At 36.2% G+C, this 27,851-nt stretch overlaps 1 protein-coding gene across 1 annotated transcript; it reads right to left on the reverse strand.

Moving 5' to 3' along the window:
* Nucleotides 1–581: 581 nt before the first annotated feature.
* HPGD (15-hydroxyprostaglandin dehydrogenase) lies at nucleotides 582–27,851 on the reverse strand. The gene is made up of 7 exons (XM_026067239.1): nucleotides 27,742–27,851; nucleotides 27,509–27,632; nucleotides 23,354–23,460; nucleotides 10,923–11,019; nucleotides 3,859–3,935; nucleotides 1,644–1,807; nucleotides 582–720 (listed from the first exon to the last, which is right to left on the reverse strand). Exons 1-7 carry the CDS (start codon nucleotides 27,832–27,834, stop codon nucleotides 582–584), a joined length of 801 nt encoding a protein of 266 aa, XP_025923024.1. The 5' UTR covers nucleotides 27,835–27,851.

A 27,851-nucleotide genomic window follows, 5' to 3' on the forward strand; every position in this document is an offset into this window, starting at 1 on the left:
AGCTGAAATTCAAGAGGAAAAAAATCTGTACTTTCTTGCATGACATGCAACATCAGTTGCATTTATAAATGAGGAAAGAGAATTTTGCCTCTTCTTGTATTTTATATATTCATATAAGGACAAAAAAATTCTTGACTCCTTATAGGTATATTTGTGTTCTGGAGTCCTGAACTGAATTCCTGGCATGAAGAATTCAGGATGTAAAGAAGTAAACCTTTATTACAGTAAAAGGAATTATACTAAGTAAATTGGGTCCACCAAAATATGCTTGGGGTATGCAGATCAGATAATTGCACAGAACTACCAAAAGGAAAAATCAGACCCCCCTTTGTGCATAATTAAGAATTTGCAGAGCAGTGTGCTTATTCTACTAAAAAAAAAAGTAAACCCTACTATTAGTGCTTATAGAATCAAAATAGGATGATAGCACCCTCCCGCATCAGATTTTCTCTTCCATCTTTGTTATTGGGTGCAACTGTTTGAATACTGTCACTGCTCTACACTAACTTTTTTTTCAAAAATTATTTTTCAAAGAATTATATTTAATAAAAACAAAAAAAATTAGCATAAAACAATTAGATTTATCTCTTTGATGGTGAAAAAGGCAATTGGTTGTATTGTTGAAAATGAATCCCTTGTGATGCTGTAATCTTCATAACTTCTCCATTTAGAGTATCGTCTTCAATTATTGTTATCAGTCCCTCAGCAATTAATGATGGGCTAAAAAGAAAAAAAAGTTGTTTTTTTCAGAATGGTGGCATACTAGAATACGTGAAAAGGACAAGTAAAGGCACTCAGAGGAAACATATATGCCCTGCAAATAAAACAATCTACTATTTGAAGAAATTTATTTTCAACAAAAGCAGAAGAATGAAGAGTGTTTCAGGAAGGAAATTCAATCTTCTTGGTCAGGACATACAGCATACAGCTGCAACTTTACAAATCATCATTTGTTTGCTCTAGTTATTGCTAAATCCGTGTGGACATCCAGCTGCCACTGGGCTTTCTATCAAAGTTTTCTCTGTCAGAGTAATGGACAGAAGTAATCTTTACAAAATCCTCTGCAGCTCTTTGCTCTTGAATTATCCTATTTCAGTTATAGGACTGACATACAAATTAGTGTGAGGAGAATTTTGTCACATGCAATTTGTTGGCCACACAACATAGTTGCATGATTTTCTTTGTGCAGAAATGTCTGAGTGGCTAATTGTTAGGGGCTAAGAAAACATACCAGAAATATTCCAGTGTATTGGTGTCTTGTTCTTATACACTTTCCTAGGTGTCTACTTTTGGCCTTTGCTGGAAAGAGGACAGTGGGCTAGGTAACTCTTTGGTCTGATCTACTGTGGTCACTACTATGTTCTTTTTAACTTGGTCTATTTTTGTCAGTGTCTTGATTTCTTCACTCTTTCAATTTCAAACTGTATGGAAACCCAATTCAAATGGCACTCTCTGTATCTCATAACAAGCTGGATTAAACAAATTTATGGAAGAACAGTCCACCAAGGGCTATTAAATACGATCCTTAGCCCAGGAACTTGATCTGTGCTTTACTGGGAACAGGAAATCAGCTGCAAGTGCTACTGTGCATGCTTGTTCTTCATTTACAAAGGGCAAAGAACACTATATCTAACTTTACTTACTCCATCACACCATAGAACTGCATCATGTTTTTGATCTCATCCTTGTATGAATAATATTGTCCCATATTCTCTTCTTTATCTATTGACTGAAGAATTGGTGTGTTGACAAATCCTGGACAAATAGTGTTGAGTCTTACACCATAGTTTTCCATACTAGCAGCTAACTAGAAAAGAGATACAAGTCAGGCACTCATCGTCATCATTTTAAACAGTATTGTGAAAGTAATTTTTCAAAGAATACTTATCGTCAAGTATGTTCACATCCTTGCCTCATAGGCAATTTTGTTGCTACTGGTTGTTTTGTTTCAACAACTAAGTTTGAAGTATGGTTTCTCTAGTAATCATATCTTTTTTGTTCAACATGTTTTGCTGAGAACAATTCTACAAGAAATCAAAATTCTTCTTTCCGTACAGCTGTTTTTCTAAAATTTTTGTTATCAGTGCTCTTGGTATTAACAGTATTCTAGGATAATGATATAACCCTCCTATGCAAAAACAAGTAAAAAATATTTCCCAAATCTAAGCTTCCAGTGTATAAGAACTTTCTTATTTACAAAAAAAAAAAAAAAAATCTCTGAAATCAAATTAAGACCTAGCTCTAAGGTTGTATGTTACCTCCTTTGCTTCAAATGAAATAGGATTCAGTCTCTACCACTGTAATAGTAATGCTAAACCTTTCCAGCTGGCCTTTTGTCCCRTCAGGGGAGGGATCTATCACACAGCATTGTTGGCCTGGGACACAACCACATAGGAAAGTTCGTGTGAACCCCAGGAAATTTCTTTCTCCCGGGCAGGAGTTTGGAAGGGATTGCTGCTGCTGGAGGAATCTGTAGCCCTTTCTCTATGCTATTTCTCCTTTTTTGTGGGGAACAGCTCAGGAACCTAATGAAATCAAGCAGTATGAATTGTCTGGGGAATGGTAGGACCCTTCCTCTGTGATGCTACCAATGCATGCCTGTAGCACCAGAGAAGCCTGAATGCTGGGTGATCTTTCTTAGTCATGGCACAGAACACAGAACTTATGAACTATGCCTGGTGTATCTGTGCCCCAGAGTAACCATAATTGTTCAACAATAAATTCCATATATCTTAACAATTTAAAAGGATTCTTCTCTGGTATTATGCAAATCATATGTCATTTTCATGATATGGTGACCTGCCCTTTAGGTTTGGAGAAGAAAAGAAACTGAAGTCCTAGTCGTTTAGTGTTATGCCTGCCCAGTGTTAGGCTGTCTGTCTTTCCTGGTAAGTATAATGATCTTTTATGTTTGGTCCATTTTTCCTCTTCCCAACATTCTCATGTTCCATTGAGAGACAACATTTCCTCTCATTTTCCTGCATACTCTTTGTTGTTGAACTTATAATGTAACATTTAATCATATATGAAAAAATAAAACTGGAAAACAAGGTTTCAGGTTCATGCTGTGGCTAATAGGTGATATGCAACAATCTGCTTAAGTAAATCTTTTTAAAGAAAAAAAAGTGATGGGGACAGTAAAATATGAATCTTTATTCTGGAAGTTAGACTGGAAATCTTATGTATGCAGACTATCTTTAAGCTGAACATGTAATTACCCTGTTATTAATACTCTTACTAACACTTATTACTAATACTTACTTACTTACTAATGCACTTCAATTTATTTTCTCATACTCTTTGTGAATTTAACTAGAAAATTTTGGAGTCACAAGCTAAGATTTACTATATGCTTGTATAACATCCAACACGTCCCATCCTGAATGTGTCATTTTGTATTTTTTAGCACATAAACTAAAAGTAAGAATAAATAATAGGCCACATTTTTGTGTTGAACTCACTTTCTGCACACTTCAGCACCTATTCATCATAAAAAATGTCATCAGTATGACTTACAACTAAGGTAACCAAAATGTTAAATGACCGGGATAGAGTTAAAAAATTGTTAAAGCTTGGATAAGAGTTTAGGACTTTGGGGCTCCTCCCACTGTCCTTAAATTACTTCTCAGAATCTTTCTCCCATGATCCCTAAACCTCAGATCAATCATAAACCCACACATGCCTTATTTATTCCATCCTTGGATTCCCCTTGTGAAAGGAGGGAACCTCCACTCTTTCAGGCACTTTCATTAGTTTTAAGAAAATTGGTTCCAGTCGTGTGACAATAGAGAGGGAACATGAGAAACTTAGCATGTTCCCGAGGAGCTGCTGATAATGTTTTTGAAAACACATACTTACTGCTATTGATCGTGTGAATCCAATTACACCATGCTTTGTAGCACAGTACACTGGTTGGAATGCAGCAGGCATGAGTCCTTTAAAATAAAAAGGCAGCTGAATAAAGATGTTGGGTACCCCTGCTTATGATTATCTTAAACACACACATACAGGACAATAATGGAACAAATGATGGGTTTATAGAGATACAAAAAGATAGGCAGTTTAGTAAAAATTTGCAAAGTATATTTTGTAAGGTAGGCTGCAAAAAAAGATATGAAATAACAGACAAAAACACAGTGGGGGGCAAAAGAGGGGCAGGTGATGAAAAGAGAATGAGTTTTGAGATGAAATATGAAGTATGACTTAAAGATGGAGCACAGGATCTGGAAGATTTTTAGACTTATTCTATGAATCTGGATATATGTAAAGTATTTTAGATAAATTTTGCTTACTGACACCTTAACTCCTGATATGCATCCTAGATACCTGTAATTATTTACAGTGGTTCTGGAGAGGAAGTGTGGGTCAAGGCAAGGGAAATAGCAAAATCCAGTTCAGCTACTGTAGCTGAATTCGTCTTATCTTTGTAACACATCAATAAATAAAAAAGCAGTAAAGAAATAAAATGTCTTACTTAAATTCCTTCCTTAAGTTACTTCTGTGGGATAGTAACAAAGCTGAGATAAAACTTTTTCTCCTAGCCCTAATAAGAGAAAGAGGAATGTGTGCTGCACAGCTGACTGAAGTGCAGTCAGCTAGTAACACATCTTTGAGTGCAATATTATTATGCATATTTATTTGGCAATATGCTTAGGACTAAAAGAGTAGGCCACATACATACTCTTTTGCATAGTGGTTTTTGCTCTAAGAAGTTTATGTGTATATRACGTATGTGTATATAACAAAATAATTCAGATTTGATGCATCATTGGAGGCATTGTAAAATTTATTTTATTTGTGATGCTACTCTGATATGTCATAGGTGATGGGTTCTCTATTAAATGAAGTAGGGAGGTCATTTTGCAATAAGCAAATGGAAATAGTGCTAAGAAGGGAATGCAGGACCTCAATGAAGAGGGTATAAGGATGAATGAAAAAACACTATGAATGGAATGAAAAAGTGAAGCCCGCAGATAGTGAACAGAAAGAAATGAAAGCAGGCATGTGGGTAGTAAAGCTTTTGAAGAATGTTCTAGCTCAGATTTGATGGGATGGAAAGAATTTCACTGTAAGGTACCTCCTAAAGTGGTCCTGGTTCTGAAACAATAAATGAATGGGAGGATCTTTGGAAGGAGAGAGGGAAAAGAGCTATCAATACTGGGCAATAGCATTACTATCTTCTGTGGAGGGAAAAAGGAGAGGCAAAACAAAAAAATGACTGCTGAGATTCTGAACCTTTATAGTGGGAGCGGGTGAGCATTAAATCATCATTTGCAGTAGAGAAAGAAAAGATGTTTCAGAGGAGAAACAAGAGCTTCATTCTCGTAAGACTGAATTCGATGGTAACAAACTATTCAAGCAGACATGGCAGACCATGAATACATGTATTTCTGAACTTTATGCCAACAACTTCCACTGTACCATGACAATCTGGACTGAAAGGGGGCGCATGGGTACTCTAATTCCACGTGAAAGCTATATCCTCATAAATAGCAAATCCCAGGCTGTCCTAAAGTTAGAGGGAGAAATTTGTCTATAAATGTGGCATCATAAAGTCTGGATGCTGATGTTGATGCCTTAGTGTTTAATTCTAATGGAAGTCATCCCAATTCATATCTAAGATATCTGGTTTTTATTTCATATTTTAAGTGATATAATCAAGAAAGGGTGTGACTTATCTCAGTGGAGATGATGAATACACTACTCAGCTCTTAAGTATGGAATTGTCAGAAAGGTTATGGATGCCAGAGACTTGTGTGGGCTCTTTGCTCTGGAATCCATTTTGTCCAAAGGAAATAACTTTCTAAGAAGGGACAGAGCTCTAATTACAACCCTCACAGCTTCAGGGTTTTATCTTGGTTTAAATGCTACATTGGTGATCCGTGAAAACATTGTTATTAGGACTGCTCAGTGGTGGGAAATGAACGACTTATCTTAGTGGCTGGTTGTTCTCTTAAATCTGTCTTTATCTCTTTAGCTTGGATTAATGTGTTATGCTTCTGAATGAGAACTTATCTTATGAAAAATATCTTCCAAGGTAACTCCTCTAGATTGGGATTGCAAGCAAAGCTTAATAGTCCTCTTTTTGGTGATTTATAACTGATAGACTGTCATCAAGCCTCAGCATTCTTCATGATAATTGGAAATGTTGGCATGATATCAGTTTGCTAATTCATGTTAGCAATAACATGGTACTACTCTTTTTTTTTTTTTTTTGGTAACCCTTGAGTTGTTGTATATCTTATAAAGATAAATACAATCCCAGTGAGGGTGCAGCTAAGAGACATACATAACACAAAATTTACTGTAAAACACAGAGGAGGAATTTAGAAGTTTGTTTTGTTTTGTTTTTTAACAACAGTGAGACAAATTACTTGAGAGGGAAGAGAAAGTCAAGAAATAAACAAAGGAAGGGCACAACTCACTGTAATGAAGTGGGATAGGGTTCAAAGACTTACTTAAATGTCAAAAGGCAGAAGGAATAGCTAGGCAGGAAGGCAAGAATAAATAACTTTTTTTTTAATCAAAGCATTAATAACAATTCTCTCCTAACAAAAACTATTATTTTTTGCTAACATGGAAAGTAAAGAAGAAATCAGTTGAGTAACTTTCAACCAAAGCAATAAAAATGAAGGGCTAGTGCTAGCATCCATCACCCAAAACAATGATAATGCCATCTCGCTTTTATTCATCAGTTCAGTACCCAGTACCACAGTGCAGGAGTTTTAGGTCTGAGCCACTTCCCTGCCGCAGGGCGAACTGAACCTGGATCTGTTACCAGASTGTCCTAAAGACTACGCTGTAAAGTATTTTGGGTAGACTGCTGTGTGACATTGATTCTGCTCTGCTTAAATATTTATTGAACCAATGAAAGAAGATGACTTCATAGCATATCAGTTAGGGCATTCACCGGAGAGTTAAAACATCTAGATTCTATTCACCGCTCCCATAATATTTCTTATGCAAGGTGGAATGGCATCAGTGAAACAGACTGGAAAACATTAGGCATGAAATACAGGGGGTTCAAATGGATGATGATGTGGCGGTGTACTCCTAGGAAGGAGTAGATGTAGTCTTAAATCTCTCTGAGCAGGGGGAGGTGACTATATCTAGATTTTCCTCTATCTGGATAAGCTGTCACATCACTGAACTGTTACGTGGAAGGAGAGAGGGAACTTCCTTCTTCTTTACTCTTGATAAAATTTAATAAATATAAATATTTCCCCAAAAGATCTTCATCAAGAACTATTTGATGAAACGCAAATGATTCCATGATGACTGAAGGTGCTCTTTTGTTTACCAAAAACAATTCAAGTATCCAGCAGTAATCCTGTGTGTCAGCAGAAGCATCTGCTCTTTTTTATTTCTCTCAATTCTTGGCAGGGTGACAAGGAGACAGCTTTTATCTTTGGTTATACTCTGGTTGCCTTGTTGTTAAGGCATCAAGACCACTCATTACCATTTCAGACATGATGTCTTCTTCTTACTTCTTACTACAATTGCTTATTCATTTACCACAGACAATAGTTTTAATTAAGTTTCATGGCCCACATGTTGGGAAATTAGTATTTGAGGTGGAGGATTGTATTGTAAGCTTGAATTTGTTGAAACCAGTATTTTCTTTCAGTCCACTGAAGAGCTTTGATGAATACAGAATACCCACAGGTATGCTTTCCCACAGGACACGTGTTGTCATCAGAGATTTGAACAAGCCTCTCCGAATAAGATTTATTAGCATTTAGATGGTCTTTTCCACCATTCCCCCTTTTTCTCCATGGCTGCGCTGTTAAGCAGCTTGAGACAAATGTAATTCTCTTTAACAGTATCTTTTAAGTTTCAACAATTCTTTAAAAACTGTACTTTGTATTTGGTTGAGTGTGGCATAGAGAATAAAGAGTCAAAGCCTGTTTTCTACATGGCTGTAGATTTCACGTGGACTTTGGCCTCACCAGAATGCAGCCCTTCTACAGCATRATTATGCAGAGATCAAGCTCTTTTTCCAGTGATATTTTAGAGAAATATATTTACTATTAGAACATCTAAATACTGTATTAAAATATTTCATTTTTTTCTCACTAATAATCACTATGTCTTCTGCCATCCTAAATTTTCACCGGTTGTGAAAGGGATATTTGAAAATGGTGAAAGGTAAGTTTTGGCAGACTGATGGAACCTATTTAGAAGCAAACCAAAAATATTGTACTCTCTGCACGCTGGAAAGTAATTTGCCAAAGTAATTAGTTTTCATTTCTGCATTAGGTTTGTTTAATAAAATACTTATCAAAGCCTATTCCAAAATACAGAATAGTTACAAATAAATAACATCACAAGAGTTAGCCATATTTATTTAAATTAAATATCTTTCCAAACCACATTACAGAAATCTCCTTTATCGCCCTTAGGCAAAAGGCTAGATAAACAGTATGGAATATGTTTGCAGTGTGCTTTGAACAACTTCTTTTGAACAACCAGATATGTTACTAGAAAAATGAACTAGGGGCATGATGGTCCTTACAGAGTGATGAGAGAGCTGATTAAAGGGATTTATATCCTACCCTTTCCTTAAGAATACGAAGGGTTACAAGATTGCATTCCTTACGTCAGTTTTACTCTTGGGATTTTAGTCAAACCCAAGGAAACATGGAAAGCATAGCAGAAATTTTTAGCTGCATCACTTCTAGGAAATTTTCTAAGAATGAACTGAAGTGCCCGGGGATTAGTTTCTAAATCTCATTTCTGTGGATTATTGAATGTTACTTAAGCACTGAATATTACTCTTCTTACTGCTCAACAAGACACACAAATACTTGCTATCTGCAGAACACATCTGATAAAATCTTGCAGACAACTGGAGTGAGGGGGATCAAAACCACACAAAAGTTTAATGATCAGCAGAAGCTACCTCTGAGAAAAGAAAACACTTGAAGGGAATGTTAAACAAGTCAATGGCAGTTTGAGTTTTATCTATGCAGTGAACTGCAGGACTTAGACCTTTAGGCAGTAAAGGAGAATTGGAGTCACAAAGCACAAATAATAATAAATAAATAAACTATAAAAATTGGTCTATGTCAGCTTTTATAGTGTGGTTTTCCTTTTGACCTTGGAGTGATTGACAAATACAAGTCATGTAAGAGCAAACAAAGCAAAGAACACTGGTTTTGACAGAGACAGCCACAACCATTAGAGCGCAATATTCACATTAGAAAGTAAGTAAATAAATACAAACTTTGATTGAATAATTAAGATGACACTTATAGGCTCTTATCAAACTGAAGAAAGCCAAGATGTTGGATGTTAAAAGCAAAATAATTTGTATTTGTTTGAGAGTGATTAGAAAAGGAATGAAATTGCTACCTTTGCCCTTTTTTAAGTATTCCATGGGCATCAGCACTTTTGTGAAAATGTTTAATCTTTTACTTGTGTTGGTGAAGTGTTTTACTGCAATAGCAATTTCCTTCTGGTTAATTTGGTTTGAATACAATGTCTGTTTGAGTCAATGGAGATAAGCTTGCTGACCTCAGTAGGCAATGTGTTAGGCAGTATTGAAAAGACTGACTTAAAGTTACATGGAGACTTTTAATAAACACCCACCTGTTGAGGTAAGTATATGTGTTAAGCCAGATACTCTTAAACTAAGATATTCACCTGATTTATGTCAATAGGGTGAACTGGTTTTCTCATCACAAATTCCCCAGTATACAGGAGAATTTAACAGTATTCAGAACATTGACAACTATCCTGCACTGATCCCCATCCACAGTCGGGAGTTATGGCTACTGCTGTCTTACTGGCTTTACACTGTTAAAACACATAGGGCTCCCCCTGAATAACGTGACTATGATATGGTATTCTGCACGGATGCTGAAGAAAGTATTGACAATACAAATGTAAGCCAGTATGGATATTATTTTTCCCAAACTCTATGGCAGTATCAGGAGACAATAAGTAGGAGAGAGGACACGCATTTCCCCACAATTTTTTTGAGGAATGGTATCAGGAAGCATCATTCCATTCTTATTGCCCATTTCCCCTTCACTTGTATTTTTTCACTGTGACGACAGTCATTGCAACACAGTGTACCTACAGGAAAGGATGCAGAATTCAACCTTGCAGCTGAGCAGCAATTATTCTGACTAACTCAGAAACATGTAACTGGTTTGGTACTGATTACTTATCTGTATTTCAATTTATGAACAGAAAATGTGTTATTTTAAGCTCAGTGAAATAAGAATGTTAATACTATGGCTTCTTGAGCAGAGGTGGCTCACATCTGACAGGGCTTGAAACATTGACAGAGTACGTGTGATGACCTTCATTAACAAAATAGATACAGTCTAATCTTAAATATTCCTACAGTTGGGCTCCTATGGAATTGAGTAGGGAGGACCTGCTGCTGCTTCCTCTCTTTCTGTGAAAAGATTATCTGATTTTTCCATATTTGGTGCCTGATAAATATAATATCAGAAATAACCAATTTTAAAGAAACCCTGAATTCAAATTAGGTCTATACATTGGATTATATTGCTTACACACAGTATAGTGTACACATTGTTTTAATTTAGCAATGCTACTGAATAGTGTTGAATAAGTATAATGACTTGAGGCTGGTTAGGTTTTTTTCAGGTTTCCATACCGCCATATATTAAGCAAAACCTATCTGATAGAGTTTTTACATCATGCTCAAAATTATTAAATAAAAGACTGATAGGTTAGGAAAATTACTGAATTCTTCTTTGAACTGTGGAGATAAAAGCAAATGAAAGCTATGGTGCTTTGCTGTTACTTCTGTTGCTATAATGAAAACTAGCTCATAATAGGAAAAAAAAGAAGATTCATAAGAAAGAAGAAAAATACGAGTGATCAACATTTATTTTAGAAACAAACCAGTAAGTAGCAAATATTTAGATAGAAAATATTCTCACCTGCCAAGGATGAGATATTAATGATTACTCCACCATCACCTCCATTTCCTTTTCTCATATATTCTAGGCCAAGGTAGGTTCCTCTAATCACAGATGTCTGGTATAGGGAAAAAAGGCATATTCAAAATACGTCTCCAGTAGCTCCTAAAAACTGAATCTTGCTTTAATTGTGGTACACAGAGCTTGTATTGCTTTAGCAGTGATCTTATACTTTGAAGATTATACACAAATAAGATATTCCACAGTAACACAATTCATAATAACTACAGAAGCAGAATTGCAGTGGATAGAAATAATAGCAGTTGTTTTTTTTTWATTCAGGTATGAATAATCAAACTAAAATGTTACAACCAGAAACACTGTGAAGCAAATGAAATATAGAATAAGTAAATAATTTATAGACCAAACAAATGTTTTGTCTGAGGATATGAGTGGCGGATGAACTGATCCAAATCTCAATATTTCTATTGACTAAGCACAGCCAAACTTCTCTACTTTGTAAAAAACGTAACTGAAAATGTACTGAATCTGAAGACATCAGTAACATTTATAACTCCACTTAGCTGGAGGCATAAGAAACCTCCATGTTTTAGGATTAAGTTGCGTGATAAATTTCTGCTCCCAGGGTATTTAAAATATGTATTCTTTTCTGACTGAAGTTGCTGGAGTTTTACCATTCCTCTCAAAAGACGGTTAACCCAAACTGACAAACGTAGATAAGGTAAAAAAGGCATTCTAAGAGATGTGAAAGACAGTGTTAGCATAATATTAGCTGCAGCTTGTGTAAGAACTTTTGTTTTTTCAGAAAGGAATTTAAGGAAGAAATTTTTTTCTGAGACCTGTATAATCTTGATTCCTTAAGATTTCTTTTTGAATCCAGCTGCAGTCAGAACTTTTGCTGTGATTCATCCCACCAAACTTCAGACATTTAAGCTGAGATTTCTAAATGAAGGCAAAGCCTGTAGTTATCGGCCTCCTAAACAAATCAAGAGGAAGAGTTTCTCCCAGAGAGTGTGTCCCTTTACTAGTTAAATTAATGAGTGCTACTAGAAAGGTAACAGGAGATGGCCCTAGTGCAAGAGCTACTAACTTGTGTAATATCACAGTATTACCACATTAGTGACAGATTTCACAACTATTTACTGCTTTTGTTAGATTTCCCCATAATCAATTCACATTTGGTTTACAATTTCTACTTAAAATGAACATATAAATTGAATCACTTCTGTATTTCCACAAGTATTACTTCACCTTTTAAACTAGAACTCCATGTATATTTTATTAGTGCCTAGCGATATTGGATCCAACTAAAATTAAGACATTCAAAAGATGAAGTGGCCCTACAAATCTTTCCACATCTGCATGTAATTCCCTGAGAGTTCTGAAGGAGGGTTTACAGATTTGTGAATCACAGAGATGAAAATCTCCCAAAGTAACACAAACACACAGTGAAAAACCTGTGTATGGCTAACATCCTAATGGCTAGTGGCTAGCTGTACTGGAAAGGAAGAGCTCTTAAAAATCAGAACATTAAGCATTCCTCTACTGTTATCTAAATTCCAAAACCAAAGTTGGAATAACTTTAGGATAGGTATTTCATTTTCATTAGCTGATATTTTTAAATATATATGTTGTAAAATATAATGTGAAACTCCTAATTCAAGTTCTGTTACCCTTCTTCAAGAAATATTCTTGATTTTAATGGGCATCAGATTTGGAAGACTGCATATCTTGCTTTCTTGACATTGCTTTATTCAGTGCCCAAGTAACACCTAGTTAAACTGATCACTGTCAGAGATAAAACAGCTTCAGACTTCATTCCCAAATTTGTTTAGGAATTTTGATACTGAGTTCAGTGGGGGGTTTTTTGTTTTCTGTAGTTTCATTATTTTCTGTTATATTTTCCATATTTCTGCTGTATTATGGTATAATGTAAACATAACAAAATATTAGTATTTCAAAATTCTGAAATAACATCTTAAACTTTTCTTAAACAAAAAATTCCCATTAAAAAGGTTTTTTGTTTTATGTTTTTCTTCTGGGGAGTTCTGTCATAAGTTACATACTTTTAAAAATGTTTTGATCAATATCAAAAGAATGTTATTGATTAAATGATTTAACAGAAACATTCCAAAAAACTGTCTCCAGAGGCTTACAAAATCCTGAATTATATCTGATTCCTCTCTCACAACCTATAAAGTAGCGGAGTCATTATAAATGTAATGTCTAGAACTATTTAATGTTGCTTGTTGAATATAAATTTCAAAACTTTTATTGGAAAACAAGATCATTAATGCCCACTAGTATTGCTGTAAGGTACACTTATTCTGAAGATAAACCCATTGGCAGCTCAGCTGAAGTTAGACCTAGAATTTAAGGGTGGTTAGATTGTGGGATTTTTAGTTAGTTTGTTTTGGGTTTTTTACATGTGACAAGTTGTGACAGGTGATAAGACATTTTAGAAAGGAAGGGGTTAATGAATAGCTATGAAGAGCAGCTGTGGCTCCTATCATGCCCTGGAGCAGTGGCTCAGCCTGCTGGATAGAAAAAGAGAAATCCACTTAGGGATAGAGGAAATAAATCAGTGGCAGCAGGAAGCAGCTTGGGGCTCCCAGAGGATTTTTCTCTTCCTCCAGCCCTCTAAATCAAAGAGATGATAGAGCTAGATGAGTCTTTGGCCAAACCACAACTGTAAGACAAGGAAAATGGGGTAGCTCGACTCTTCTATCCAAACCACAGTGCTGCTCCTTTTTCTCTCTAGACTACATTAATTCCATTAGCATTTCTTCAAGCTGTTTGGGGTAGCATTCTCCTTTATGTAGGTGTTGTGAGAAGTTGTCTTCCGAATTAAGGCAGACTTTCATTCCATTACTGCTCTTRCACCTGCTGTCATCTGTAGACAAAACTTCTCAACAAGTGTGGCTCATCTGGGATAACCTGGCTACTTCTGATGTTTGGGCAGATAACATGAAGAATTATTCTGGAGATAAACTCTGAACAGGATATACAGGGTGACAGGAACCTGGCTGTCTGCAGACCCATGAAGTGAGACTCAGGGTGAAGGCTGTTTTGTGACAGGTCTTCCTCTGTCTTGCCAAAATTCCCCAACTCCAGGAGAGAAAGTTCTCTCAACAGTCCCTAAAGAACAACAACAGTATCTGAACTCACTGTAGTACAAGTCATACAATATGTACTTGTAAGTCTAAATACCACTTTCCAGTACAGCCTGTGGATTCAGGTGAGTTAATTAACTGAAGTAGGCTCTCATATCTGGGTGCCAAACAGAAATGGGAAAGAGGTTTTTCAAGGAAATGCATATACTTTCAAGAACAATAGTATTTTTTTTGTTTTTGTTATGAAATCCATCTTTGCAAGTGCATAAATTATAGCCTGAGGCCCTTCTCATATGAAATACGAGTTTGAATTCCTATCTGTTGGTGTCAGACAGAATATTACGGTTGAATTCTAGAAGAAATCTTTTCAGCTATTATTTCACTCTACCATAAAAATGCACGATAGAAAGTAAGACAGCCACAGAATGATGAGTGTTTTGCAGCCCAGAAAAATATCTGCAACATGGCTTTCAATAAACTTCTGAAGAAGTGAGAAAAGTGGGAATGTGTTGGGGTGAAACTGAAAGTGTCTTCAGGTTGGATAATTCTTTGTGTATACTTCTGAGAATAGTAACTTAATCCTATGCTCTTAACGAATGCTAATTCATAGTTTATCTTTTGCAATTAGCAATTTTGGGGAAGTTAACATTTAAAATTGTCTAATTAAACAAAGTCTGAGTGTTCTTTTATGGCAAAAATATGCTGCAAGAATAACTTTGTACATGAAAGCATGTTGCCTTTCAGGAGAGACTTTTTACAGTTACTTTATTTACAACTGCATTCAGCTGCATGAATGTTCGCCATAAAAATGTCAAGAACAAAGAGTAGGAAAGTAGTCAAATATGCAATTAAATGCGGGTGAAATGAAAAATTAGGAAAGCTGACTCTAACCTAGCTTTTTGCTCATGGCTACTGAAAACTGGTATCATTAGAATCTGAAACTAGTCTAAACGGTTGTCATCCTATCTGTTGAAAAACCTGTGATCTTAGTGCTACTGATGTTTGTTTTCTCATCAAAATACAATGTTTTACTATTGCAAATAATAAGGACAGCCTGTTAAGATGCATTAAAGATCTGAGTATGCTCCCAGGAATGCCAGTCTCACTATAACTGCCAGTAGAGAGTCTAGACTTCCTTCCAGTGACGTTATGATGGAGAGTGTGGGAACATTTCCTAGTATTAGCTTGCCCAAGTTACAGATCTGGATTAGAGGAGATAAGACATTCTGGAGCACCATACAGTAATAAAAACAAAGCCCTGTATCTCACTGCATGGTACAACTTTGCAAAGTAGTTGTGCAAATATTCAAAACATTTTCGGTTGCTCTTGGAAGCGTCCTATCAACAACCAGTGATTTAACATATTGATTGGCAATTTAGGTATCAGAGTCAAAATCAAAAACAAAAGTTAAAAAATCTGAGATTCTTGTCATTTCTGTGCTTCCCACAGCTGCATTGTTTTAATTGTATTGCTCTCAACAAAAACATATTGAAACTGACTCTAATAAGACTCTGTCTTCAACAAACACTTAATGCAGTTTGTTCTGGCTTTAGCAACCTGTCTAGTACAATGTTCTTGTATTCCAACATGCCATCTGTAGTTCAGTTTTACATACCCTGTCTGTATCATTGTAACATTCTTAGTTTGATCTATAAATGAAAAAATGCATATTCTTTAGCAGTGATGACTTCCAAAACATCATTAGTCATCATCCTTTGCAAATTACAATTGCTTTTGAATAATTTAGTATGCAGTGCTGCTTTTCTTGTGTTTCAAGACAAGTGTTTCAATTGCCATAGTTTCTTATACCCATTTAATAAAGTTTCCCCTACCACCTCCAGAGGTTTGACACTTCTGCTTTCTCCTTAGGAATGCTACTGCTCTATGCTGAGGAATTATCTCTGCATTCAGTACTGGAGATGACTATTCTGTTGTTGCCAAAGTGATATGGCAATATGCATTCCTTTGAGAGGACAAAATGGTAATCACTAATCTGTCCTGACATTTTACATAGGTTTCTAAGTTAATCAATTCTAGGCTAGGGATACTGAACAAAAAAAGAAAGAAAGAGCAATGGATTTGCAGTTTCATAAAGCATTCCAGCACAGGGCTGGAATTTGACCCAAGATCATTTGACTTTCATATTGTGATACTGCAGATAGATGACTATCTAGAAGGAAACATTTTGAAGTATTTTATGAGCTATTCATAAACTACCTAGGACACACTTTAAAAGTCTGAAACCAAGTGCTGCTAGTGAGATCTCTRGAAAATTTTAGCATTTTGCTGTTTGTCAGAGAGGTGGGACTGATCCTGTCATTAATACAGATTTCCTCGAAAGCAGACAGGCTGCAGCAAGCATGCAAGTCCATTGGCATTCCTATGTATAGACTGGTTTATTTACTTACTTTATTAAATCAATTTTCAGGCTGTATTTTCTAGCCCAAACTATGGAAACCAAGAAGCTTAGCAAGGGAGAGGCAGAAAGGAAGGAATGTATAGCAGGATTTGATCATTTGCTAGAGATCAGTAGCTCTTGTATGGTATAAGAGTGAAATACTGTGCTTTAGTATCTATTGTGCAGTTTTCCTTACTTTTTCCCCCACATGTTCCTCAAGGACCTAGGATTACTATTGCAATTTGAGTAGCTGGGCACATGAGTTTTTTAAAATACGCTTCTTTACCAGTTCCTTATGACCCAGAAAATGAGCAACACAGAGTAAGAAAATGGAGTAAGACAGCTATCATTTCTTAGGTTATTTACCACAACAAATGCTAGCTGAATACTTAGATTTTTGAGGATGTAAATTCTCAAGACTGGTTAATATTCCCTCATTTCCCTAAATCTCTCCCTGTGAATATCCTCAAAGATGTTCTAGACGTTAAAAAAATCTTTTCTCAGGAAACGTTTGCTCCTCTACCCATACTTTCACAATATATCTGAAAAAAATGGTTTGTCTTGAATGCTTAATCTCAAATTCACTGCCTAAGCTTAAGTTTTTGTGTCTGATGTGTTGCACAAGTGCCTTCCCCCACCTTGCCCAATAACCGGGAGTAATGTGAGTTCTCTCAATTGTTCAGCTTGCTTAGGTTCTGCTTTTACTTTTTGGACAGTTGAATTGTGCTTCATTCTTCTTCATTTTATATTTGTTGAAAAAAAATGCAAGGAAAACACAGTAGTTTCATCACTCAGACATCTGCACAATAATGCTATGCTTTCTAGCTACTTTCCCATCTTTTGATTTACTGATGGCTTTTCTGACATCTGTAATGTTTCCTACGATAGTGTCAATCTCTGGTAGTAYGTCTTCTTTACGTATTCCTATTGATCCTCTTGAGCTTAGAATAGTTTGAAGTGTTCTGTTTCCTTGCGTCTTTAAATAGGCCACCACTGCGCTTACATTTCCTTTTTTTCCACTCCACCCCCTCAAATGGAATTTGTTTTATACAGAACACCCCAAGGTTGCAGGTTTACTTCTTCTATTCCTTCACTGTAACAGCTTTACTGTTTATTGATAAATAGATCTTACCTTAAATTATGTACATATTGGTTTAACAAATGCACTAAATAGTATACTATCAACTAGTGTTTCTTAACTACAGTATTTTCAATACAGTACTCTCACCTGAAGATCACAAGACAGCTGAGGAAATTATTTCATTTTTATGTAGCTCAGATATCAAAAACTGAACAGACACTGTTGCATTCTTCTCTCTGCAGCACAAATCTAAGGATTTTGCAGGACCAGACCCAGAATTAGGCAGACTTCACTTTAGAAATTGACTATTCYGAATTCACAGAAATTTGCTACCTTTGTTTGCATGAATCAATTAGTCAAACCAATGAAAAAAATAAAAACACTTAATTCCTGAGTACTGCCACATTTTGCCTAGTAATGATGAGAGGGTCACATGCCTGAACGAATTTTACACATATATTTGAAGTTTTCTTCTCTCTGACTGACTTCAGGCATTTGGTGGTTTTGCTGATGTACATTTGCCTTTTTTGGTGGAGGGGGGGGAGCTATCATTAAAATGCAGACAAGAGATTGAAGAAGAACAAGAACTCCACTAGATATTGTATTTTAGAAACCAGTCCTTCTGAATCCTAAATAAGGTAGGATGTCARCTTTCTCCCTTTTTGCCATTTCTGTCTAAACACTTATTTTTTTCTATTTTTATTAAGATTGAAGCATGTCTGAAATAGACACATCTTAAATGGTGTAAAAATGACATAATTTTCTGACATGATTTTCAGAAGAACTTTTTATTACAGTACAATAACATTATATGTCTTGTTGGTCATATAAGACTAGGCAAAGTAGTAATAGAAAAGAGAACCAATTCTTTTCCTCAAAAGATAGATAAACAAGTTAGTATCAGATATGCATAACAAATAAAAAGGCATCCCCCTACATGTTAATGAATGGTTATTGTTTTTCTAGCAGAATGCTTTCAAGATTTTTGGCAGCTTATGAATTTGATCTTTCTGGACTAAATTTGTATACCAGTACACATACATAATGTTTTGAGGTTAGGGCTAGGTATTTATTCAAAGGTATTGTCAACCAGCCTTAAGATATATTGTGGAGAAACAAAACTTCTCATTGGACAATGCAGTTTAGCAATACTATTTATATTGCACATATTTTGATAATTGTACTGTTGTGCTGTACTGTAGTTTTAACAGTTGTACTGTACTTCTCCCAAAGGCTAAATCAAATTATCCCCGTTTTCGCTAAAACTAAATCTTCATTTTTTATACAGGTACACACTTAGATTCCAAAATAAATTAGATGAATCTGTGATGCTAAGCAGAGAAACACTTAAATAACCAGATCCTGTATGAGGGATTTCTTGTCATCCCCAGGTTATAGCCTACACTTGAAAGTTTTGCCAGAACAAAGATATTAGTTAAAAAGTGTGAAAAATCATCACCTAAATGGCACAAAATTGTGATTTTGCTGTCAAATTCTTGCATGAATCTAGTTAGTTACATTTAGGGAATGAGTATATCTGAAAAATAATTTTTTTTGGCATAAGAAAACAATAAGTCAAAATGTTATGTAAAGTGCTTCTGCACTTTTAATTCCAGTAATATTTAATAGGTAAGCATATGTAACAGAAGTACTCTTACATTTTAACTGTATAACATGACTTATCTCTGTCTTCAGAAATCTCCAATACAAGCATGAAAAAGGGACGTCCAAATAAATTTTTGGATTCACTTATTATAAAATGTTCTAAATGTATTTGTAAAGAGAAAAGATATTGTAGTTATAGTGGCCACTCTCTGTTCCAGGAAGCTTAACATCATCAACATAAGATAAAATTAAGGAAGCAAATTTTTATTTAGCTAACATGTATACGTTCAAGGCCAATTGAAATCCAGGTTTCTTTTTTTAGGGACTTCATGAAAGAAAGTTAGATTACAAAAATTTCTGGACTTCTTAAGCATAAGTTCTTGTGAAGTTGAATGCCAGAAACACTGTTCTTGTCATTCCAGAGGGTCTGTAGATACAGCTCTTGATAAAAATGTGTGTCATGTGTTCATGCTTTTCTGTGTGTGTGTGTGTGTGTGCGTGCACATGTGGATTGTTGAAACTACACCAGTAATATCCACTTAAAAAACAGAATTCCTAAATAGTTGCCAAGGTCTTTATGTATCATAATAACAAGAGTGTACATTTGTATGGGAACCAGCAATTGAACAAATTGATCAAGCTGGCGTTTACTAGGCAGCACTATCAACTTTGGGGGCTTGCGGTTAGGAAGGGATGGCATTGCTGGAATACTTAACTAAAAAAGTTAATATAAATATTAATGAAGTAATGAAAAGGTAGATACTGTGCTGCACAGAATATAGCTAAATTGTGGAATGTATTGCTACAGGAATCTCTTTTCAGTGTTTGCTACTCTTTTTTTTTTCCCTTTACCTCTATCTTTATCAATCTGTCTTTTCTCCTCCTCAGGAATTTGTAATAGATACAAGTAGGAATTGTGTTTTATTCCCGCTTTTTCCTTCTAAATTATGTCCCACTCTTCAGACTTGCTTCTTCATTTCTGTTACTCACACTTTCTCAAGAAATGTTATCAGGGAACTTCCCTGCACTCCTTTAAAAATAGYTCCTGAAGACCAACCGGTTCTGTGGACTGTTGTAGCCGTAAAGAACACACCCCATACGTGTTTGTTCTGATTTATCTTGCTCTGTACTGCTCTACTTTTGTACTTTGTACTTTAAACTGGGGCAGGGAATATTTGTTGTATCAGTATATAAATAATATTACTAAGATGAAGAATGGCATGTAGAGTTTTTTTCTTTTTTAACTAGAAAATGCTTGCATAGCATGTATCAAAATGTGTGGCTATAGAACTTATTCCTATTCTTAGAGATAATACAAAGGGTATTTATATCTCCTACTCTGGGGATACAGAGACATTTTTAAAATTACATAGTTCATATATATTTTGTTCCTTTCTGTACAAGAAGCAAAAAATATTTTATGGGACTGACCAAAACAACATATTATATATAGCAGATGTTATTGTTCCATTGTTATAGTTAATTAGCAGGAAGCATTAAATGTTTATATACTGGTTCATGGAAATTACTATAACTAGATAGAAATACCCTATGGAAAGAAGCTAGGTAACCAACTCATCCAATTATACGCAGTAAAAGAATATTCAAATTAAAAGATAAGCGAAGATATTTAGATCCTAGAGTGTCCTTGATTTAACCCACATGGTTATTCTTGTTCATTTTATATATGCTSATTCCACAGCTACCTGCATGAATTGATGCATTTATTCAACTTTCAGCTATGAATTAAGTCATTAGTACATTTAAGGTGATCTCACCTATACAATATTGTACAGATTATTATTTATGGTAATATCTTTCCCTTTTTATTTTTAGTGGCAGTACCTCAATAGTTATGCATATAGCTTTGGAAGATCTGGATTCTAGTTTTTCTGTTACCTGAGATGCTTCAAACTCACATCTGTGTCCTAGTGCCCAAACACTGGCAATAAGACAAAAAGAATAGGAGAAGGAAGTTTTCAATGCCTCCTGTATGAAGCTCTTGGAATTTAAAAATTGCTTGGGCCTGACTCTGTAAGTTAGGATATTCACCTGGGGATGAAATATCTTCAAGATTTGCTGATCAGCACCGTCTTCATTATTTGAGCTAAATTTATAAGTGAATCTCAGACGAATGTTTCTCACATGGACCTCAATTTTTTCAGTCATGCCTAACTATCTGTGCTTGCAAATTTGACGGGTGGATAGCTAACTACAATAACCTGCATTCTAAATTAACTTCAGGCACAGAAATAAAGAGGAAAAAATCATTAGGAACCCAAAGTCTTCTTTCGAATTCAAGTCATCTGTGCCAATACATATTCAAATTGCATGGTGTCATACTTCTGTCAGTTCACAAAGTGAAACATCCTGATGTTTGATTTGCCAGAATATTTAAGAAATGAAAGAGGGAGGAACAAACAGGTATAGTTAAATCTTAAAAAAGATGTAAAGGAAAGGCAAAGGAAAATGAACAATATATTTCTCTTATTATGGGACTTTTAATCTGCGGTCTCAGTTCTGTCCCTTCCAAGAGCAAACTACATCTTGGATAGACTTGGAAGGTCAAGAAAAAGTGTTATTAAATCTGTAACTATGTTTTTTTTTATATATATAGTTTTCCAATTAATTTTCTATAAGTTGTCTCACACACAGCCTGTATTACTTGTCCTGTTTTTTCTGTTTTTTGTTTGTTTTCATGGACACACTGTGATTCAAAGACTTTCATCACAAAGGACTTTGTTTTTACAGGCTTGCACTTCAATGAAGATGACAGTACCTTTCAAATTTGAATGAAAAATACTGTTGAAATGCAAGTTACAGAAATACTTCAGTTAGGACACAATTTATTTTCTATTTTAAGTACAGAAAATGTTCTGCAGAAATCTTGTTTCAGGATCCATATAGCTCCTGTTGATACCCAAGTGAGCCTACAGATGCCTTTGTATTGCTGATATTCTGTCAACTGTATAAGGTAGTCCCTGATTAAGAGTTATCTCTACACCATGTACTGAAAAAAATGTGTAACATTGCATCAAGGGAGAAAGCAAAGAGTGGAGCAGTGATTCCCTTTTCATTCTAAAGTACCAAACAGAATTTACTTCTTGTCCCAGAAGAAAATTCTAATTCTCCTTTTACGTTGGGCTTCCATTCAACCTCTCCCCCGAGCCCCCTACCCATGTACCTTTGTCCATAAAACTTTTGACACAAATATAAACTTTTAATTTTCTTATACTCAGCTCTGTTGTTGGGCTAACAAATTCCAAATGACTGACTGGAATGAAACTCCACATTGCACTCTTCCAAGATTTATTTTGCTACTTTTCTTTGTAGATCTAGATTATAATGTTTGGTAAGTATGGTCATAGGAGAGACTTGCTGAACCCTAATCCTTCTATTAGAATTTCATATGTGGTAGCATATAAGCTAGTCAGAGTTTTATCAGCCAAGAAGTAGGTCTTTCCTTTGAGTTTAGATCTCCCAGCCAAGCAGACTGAAGAGAAAAACTTTCAACTGAAAAACAGATACTGAGGACTCGCTTATATATGTTCTTTCCCAATAAGAAGAATGAGACTTCGCTGTAGGACTAGCCAGATAACATCAAACAACTGGTAATAGTCTGTTTCTAAATAAATTTTACAGACTTGTTGCATGTATTGGGTTTTAGCTGGTAAGTGCTCTTAAGACGTGTGTTTCAGTCAGCGATGTTGCTGAAACGGCCTACATAAACAATTCAGATCTTATGCTTACTTCATTAGCGAAGAAAATATGGAGCTCTTGGTTGAACAGTTTTTTCTTGTAATACCATGGTGAGCAATGTATTTCTCTAGTACAGGCCAGCTGAGTCTCACAAGTAGCTAAAACATTCTGAAACTTTTGTATAAACACACTGGCCTCATGTGGATGCAGCTTTACTGCTTCGGGGACCAAATTATTAGATCTACACGGATTTTGTTGTGCTTTGTAGCAAGAGAGTGTTGTCTGGTGTTAGCCTAAGTACCTTTACAGAGGGCTGTACGACTTGGATAGACAGTTTAAAAGACTCACCACACACACTTTTATTGGTTAGTACATATGCAGTTATGTAGTTTTGTTTTAAAATACCTGTACTTAACAATCTAATAATTAATGTTCTGTCATCTGCTCAATCTGTACAATCCATGGCCTCCTGACTTAAGTGTATTCTGGCATTAATTACTGAATTATGAACATTTGAAAACGGATAATGCTTACCAAGTTAATTTGTATAGTGCTTTCCCAGTCCTTCTCATTATTCACTCCAGCATTATTAACCACAATATCCAGCCTTCCGAAATGTTCAGTTACTTTTTCAAAAGCACCTATAGTAAAATCCAAGGATGAAATTCTTTAGCACTTATTGAAAATAAATGTAATGTATATTTTTTACTCTACATAAATATCACAACTATTTTGTTAACCGTTAATGAGCAAGACATAATTAGATTCTTCATCTAGCCATTCACTAATATTAAACATATTCAGGAAAACTGAAGAGATTAAGATACCATAGTAATCTTTTCATTCAGTTTTATAGTGCCTGATAACAATCCTGTTATGAATGTTCTTAGTAGCCATACATACTGTGGTATTGGAGAGGATGTTTGGCACCCTCATTATATAAATTAAGCATTTACAGCTTGTTCTTCTATCGGTTTGATATATTCAATAAATTCCAGATTTGGTCTCATCTATTTTAAATCTAAAATAAAATAAAAGCTTTATATATTCAGAACAATTTTCTTGGTTGAGTTTGAGTGCAACTTATTTTAAGAATGTAATTCTTATTCAGTGATGTAACTAATACAAACAGTATGAATCTCTTAACTACAACTAATTTGTCATACTTCTTGATTAATTTTATCCATTTATGAATAAATTATTATGCATCCTATTTATCAGATAACTTAATAATGCATTTCTCAAATTCAGATATCTGTTGATGGAAAGAAATAACCAGTCTTCCAAAGCATTTCAAAATAAAGTGACATTGTGTTCTCCCAGGTGACAGAGTTTGAACTAAAACAAAAGATAAATATGGAAAAACACAATGATATCATAGTGATGAGCAAACTCATCTAAGATGGCCCTGCTTAGAGGGGGTAGTTGGGTGAGATGACCTCTAGATGTCCAATCCAGACTAAGCTTTCCCATGATTGCTGACATTATCTGAAACATATGTATATATGTGTGTGTATATATATATGTCTATATCTATTTTATATACCGACAGCTTGTATGTTCTTCCTTCCAAATACAGTTCATCACCACTAAATATTTATTATTTTGCAAACCAAGAACCAAATGGACACACACACGCACACATGCACACAAATATTGTTTTAAAATACATCATATGGTGGCTGACTAATAATCTAGAGTATTTCAGGTATACTGGAAGTATGCTTGACATGACAGGCCTYAATGAAACCACTTTACTAAAAGGTGGTCCCAGGAACCTGAATCCTCTGCTCTTCGGTTCTTGGCAATTAGTGTCAATCAGGAGTATGGCAGTAGCTTTGAGAAATCTATCTTTTTTGCAGCAGTTGAAGGGGCTTATAAAAGTTTGTTCTTGCACCAGATGGTCAGTACTGTTGCAGCCTTTTCTGTGCCTGAATGCTCTAAGTCCATCAGAATCATCATCTTGTCGCCAGAACAAGAGCTAGGCAGCTGATGGAAAAGGTTTTCTTTGTCCAGTTGTCTGTTTTACATCTTTAATATTTTTAAAACCTCTTATACTAGCTTTCTGCCTTTCTTGTTACTGGTTCATTCTCTGCTTCCTGAACAGAACTCTTGAATCGCTTTTCCTTTCCTCATCCTTCTGATCCTGTACCAGCAACGGCAAGTGAAGACCTTTGACTTTATTAGGAGCAGAACAAATTAGTTTAGCTTAGTTTCAATGGGTACAAAAAATGCTATTTGGATCCTCCGTTAGATTCCTAATTTTGGAAAGTGGCTCTCTGATTCTCTTTCAAGCTTCTCATTATATTGTCTTTCATCAGCCTCATTCTTAATGCCTATCATTCAAAATCTTTTGCCTTCAACCACCCCATTGATAATAACACTTTTGCCAAATGATCTGTCTTAATCACTTGTTTATTGAGTTTACAGGTAGTCTTGATTAATTGTAGATTTCTAGCTTACACATTGAGAATATAACCAAATACTTTTCAACTGTTTGCATATCTATGTTAAAATAAAGGATGATTTGGAATATTTCTGGTAAAAGTTTATCTGGCTACAGTGATCCCATCTGTTACCTGTTCACACAAAAAAAAACCTCATTATAGTTTCTTAATCAGCATTGTCACCAGCACATCAGGGTAAACTGACTTGTTCTTCATCTTTTGAAAGCAGAATAATTCTTTGTTTACATTGCACACTAGTTACTTGGTGCTCACAACTGTAAAAAATAAAAGTAATCATATAGAATTCTGACCATTAAAATGAAGAAGAGGATCCATTTTAAAGGAGAGGTAAGAAAAACAGTGGAAGGTAGGCATAAACACCAGTCTTAAGTGAGCTTCCTAAATGTTCATGGAAAGCAAAAATAAATGTATGGTGATTTTTCAAAAGTAGGTCAAGATAGAAGATTCTGCGGTGGGAGGAGCATAATATGTGAGAGAGCCACCAGAGAAAAAAGCACAGGCATGAATGTAGATGGAAGAGTTGGTCTTCTAGTCATGAGCATTATGTACCTACATATACTGGTTCCAGTACTGCAACTTGTTTCATTTGGGAAAAGCTACAGTAAAATCAGGGGAGCTTGATGTGAGCACAAGAGCTTGGGCCTGACAAACAAGTACAGGATTTGATGCATCCACTGAGAACTTAAAAGACCAGGAGTGAAATTAATGTAGGTTTCTTAAGCAGTGGCTTGCAATTGCAACTGGAAAAAATTGTAGAAGGAAACAGTAAAAAACCCACCCCGCCTCAACCCCCCCCCCAACCCTCTCCCAAGGTTTATAAATTGTGATTACAAGTTAATGTTATGAAACCCACCACAGGCATGATGCAGTATAAGCAGCAGCCTACATTCTTGCTGTTTCTCCTTCCTGTGATTTCCATCCGATTTGGACTGCTCTTTCCCTACTAACTGGCTCTGAACCCTCCCTCCCTGGCCCATCCTGCTCACTCCAGTTCCCAGTGCTTTTCCCATCTGGCATTACACTGRCCTTGCGCTACAGAGACATGGAAACACAGGAGGCGGGAGAGAGCACTCTGGGGTAACATCCATGTAGCGGCACATATTTCCTAACCCTAAGATGCATTTTTGTGCTCCTGGGTAACTCTTCCTACTTAGAGGAAAAGTCAGTAATCGACCTAGCTGACAGAAGATTGTTTGCTGATCTGAACAGATTGCAAGTTTAAAACCTTACATCTCTTACAAACAGTTAATGTAAAAATTTGGGATTAGGCATACTCACGCTAGCCCAGAGCAGTGAACAACATTGCTGAATTCTGCTGTATGTTTTGTGAAAGAGGAATGAATATGTTCAATCGCTGCTGTTGAGAAAGTAGTGGGTGAAGTATAGTGAATAAAAGCAAAACTAAATGTTCACATCTAGCCTGACGCGAACAATTCCGGTGAAAGGGCACTGACAAAAGTGATGTCAAAATCTGAATCTGACTCATTAGCTATGAATGTATTCCTTAATAATGAAACTTTCATGAAATGATGTGGCTCTTATGAAATATTATGACAGCTCCCCCGTAATTATAAGATATTATAGAAACTCAGTAGGCAACAGGATTTATTCTGTAAATGAGAACACATATGCCAGTTATCCATGACAGAAGCCCCTTGCTGCCTGCATCTGCAAAATGTACATGAAGCATTCCCAAACTGTATTTAACAGGGTGCTACAGCAGTGTCCCATCTTCTGCCATTTCTTCTTTCAGCTGCAGCAGCACACATGCAAGTAGGCATGCTGTATGGAGAGAGCGCTGCAACCCAGAGCAGAATTTATCACCCCTGCGATGAGCGAATGCAGCTATGGAGTCTGCACCAGAACCTCATAAAAAGCAAGTCTGTACTTTAAAGCATATTACTCATAAAATAAAAATTATCTTCTGAAGAGGCTTTCACGCAAAACGATCACACAGCACTCAGGGTAAATAACTTCTTCAGTTTTTTTTTTTTTTTTTTTTACAACATGCGAAGTAACACAGTGGAAAACACACATGCTGGCAATAACATTTCACATCTGCAGGTTCAGAAACAAATCCTTTTTGAGTCACTGTCAGAAGCGATTGGGAGTAGGCTGTCCTCCAGAAACCTTAATTGCACAGTTATTGGTTGAGCAGCCCGGGCTGCTTCAGGTCGCTGCACGTTAAGCGAGCGCGCAGCGCTGGCAGTTTCCTCCTTACCTTTCAGCTGCTCCTGGTCCGTAACGTCGCACTGGATGAAGACGGTCCGCTGCGCTTCAAACTGCCCGTCCAGGGCCGCCTTGCTCTCCCGGCCGGCCTCGGGGTTGCGGTCCAGCAGGGCGACCTGCGCGGCGGGAGGGCGGCGGCGCTGAGCGGCGGCGGCGGCCCCCGACCGCGGCCCCCGACGGCAGCCCCCGCCGCCCAGCGCAGCCCGGGGAAGGGGGAGGCTTTACCTTGGCGCCCTTGTGCAGCAGCGCCTGGACGAAGGCCCGGCCGATGCCCTGCGCCGCCCCGGTGACCAGCGCCACCTTGCCATTGACATGCATGGCCGGGCGCCGCCGCC

The sequence above is a fragment of the Apteryx rowi genome, unplaced genomic scaffold (assembly GCF_003343035.1).
Source record: "Apteryx rowi isolate R43461 unplaced genomic scaffold, aptRow1 scaffold_255, whole genome shotgun sequence".
Taxonomy (NCBI): domain Eukaryota; kingdom Metazoa; phylum Chordata; class Aves; order Apterygiformes; family Apterygidae; genus Apteryx; species Apteryx rowi.

Bases quoted from the DNA above. Each gene is read 5' to 3' on its own strand.
- HPGD (XM_026067239.1), bottom strand. From the start codon at position 27,834: ATGCATGTCAATGGCAAGGTGGCGCTGGTCACCGGGGCGGCGCAGGGC. The intron at 23,461-27,508 runs GTAAGGAGGAAA...ATTTTACTATAG, and splicing joins GGACCAGGAGCAGCTGAAAG to GTGCTTTTGAAAAAGTAACT. The intron at 11,020-23,353 runs GTAAGCATTATC...TCCCTATACCAG, and splicing joins GCACTATACAAATTAACTTG to ACATCTGTGATTAGAGGAAC.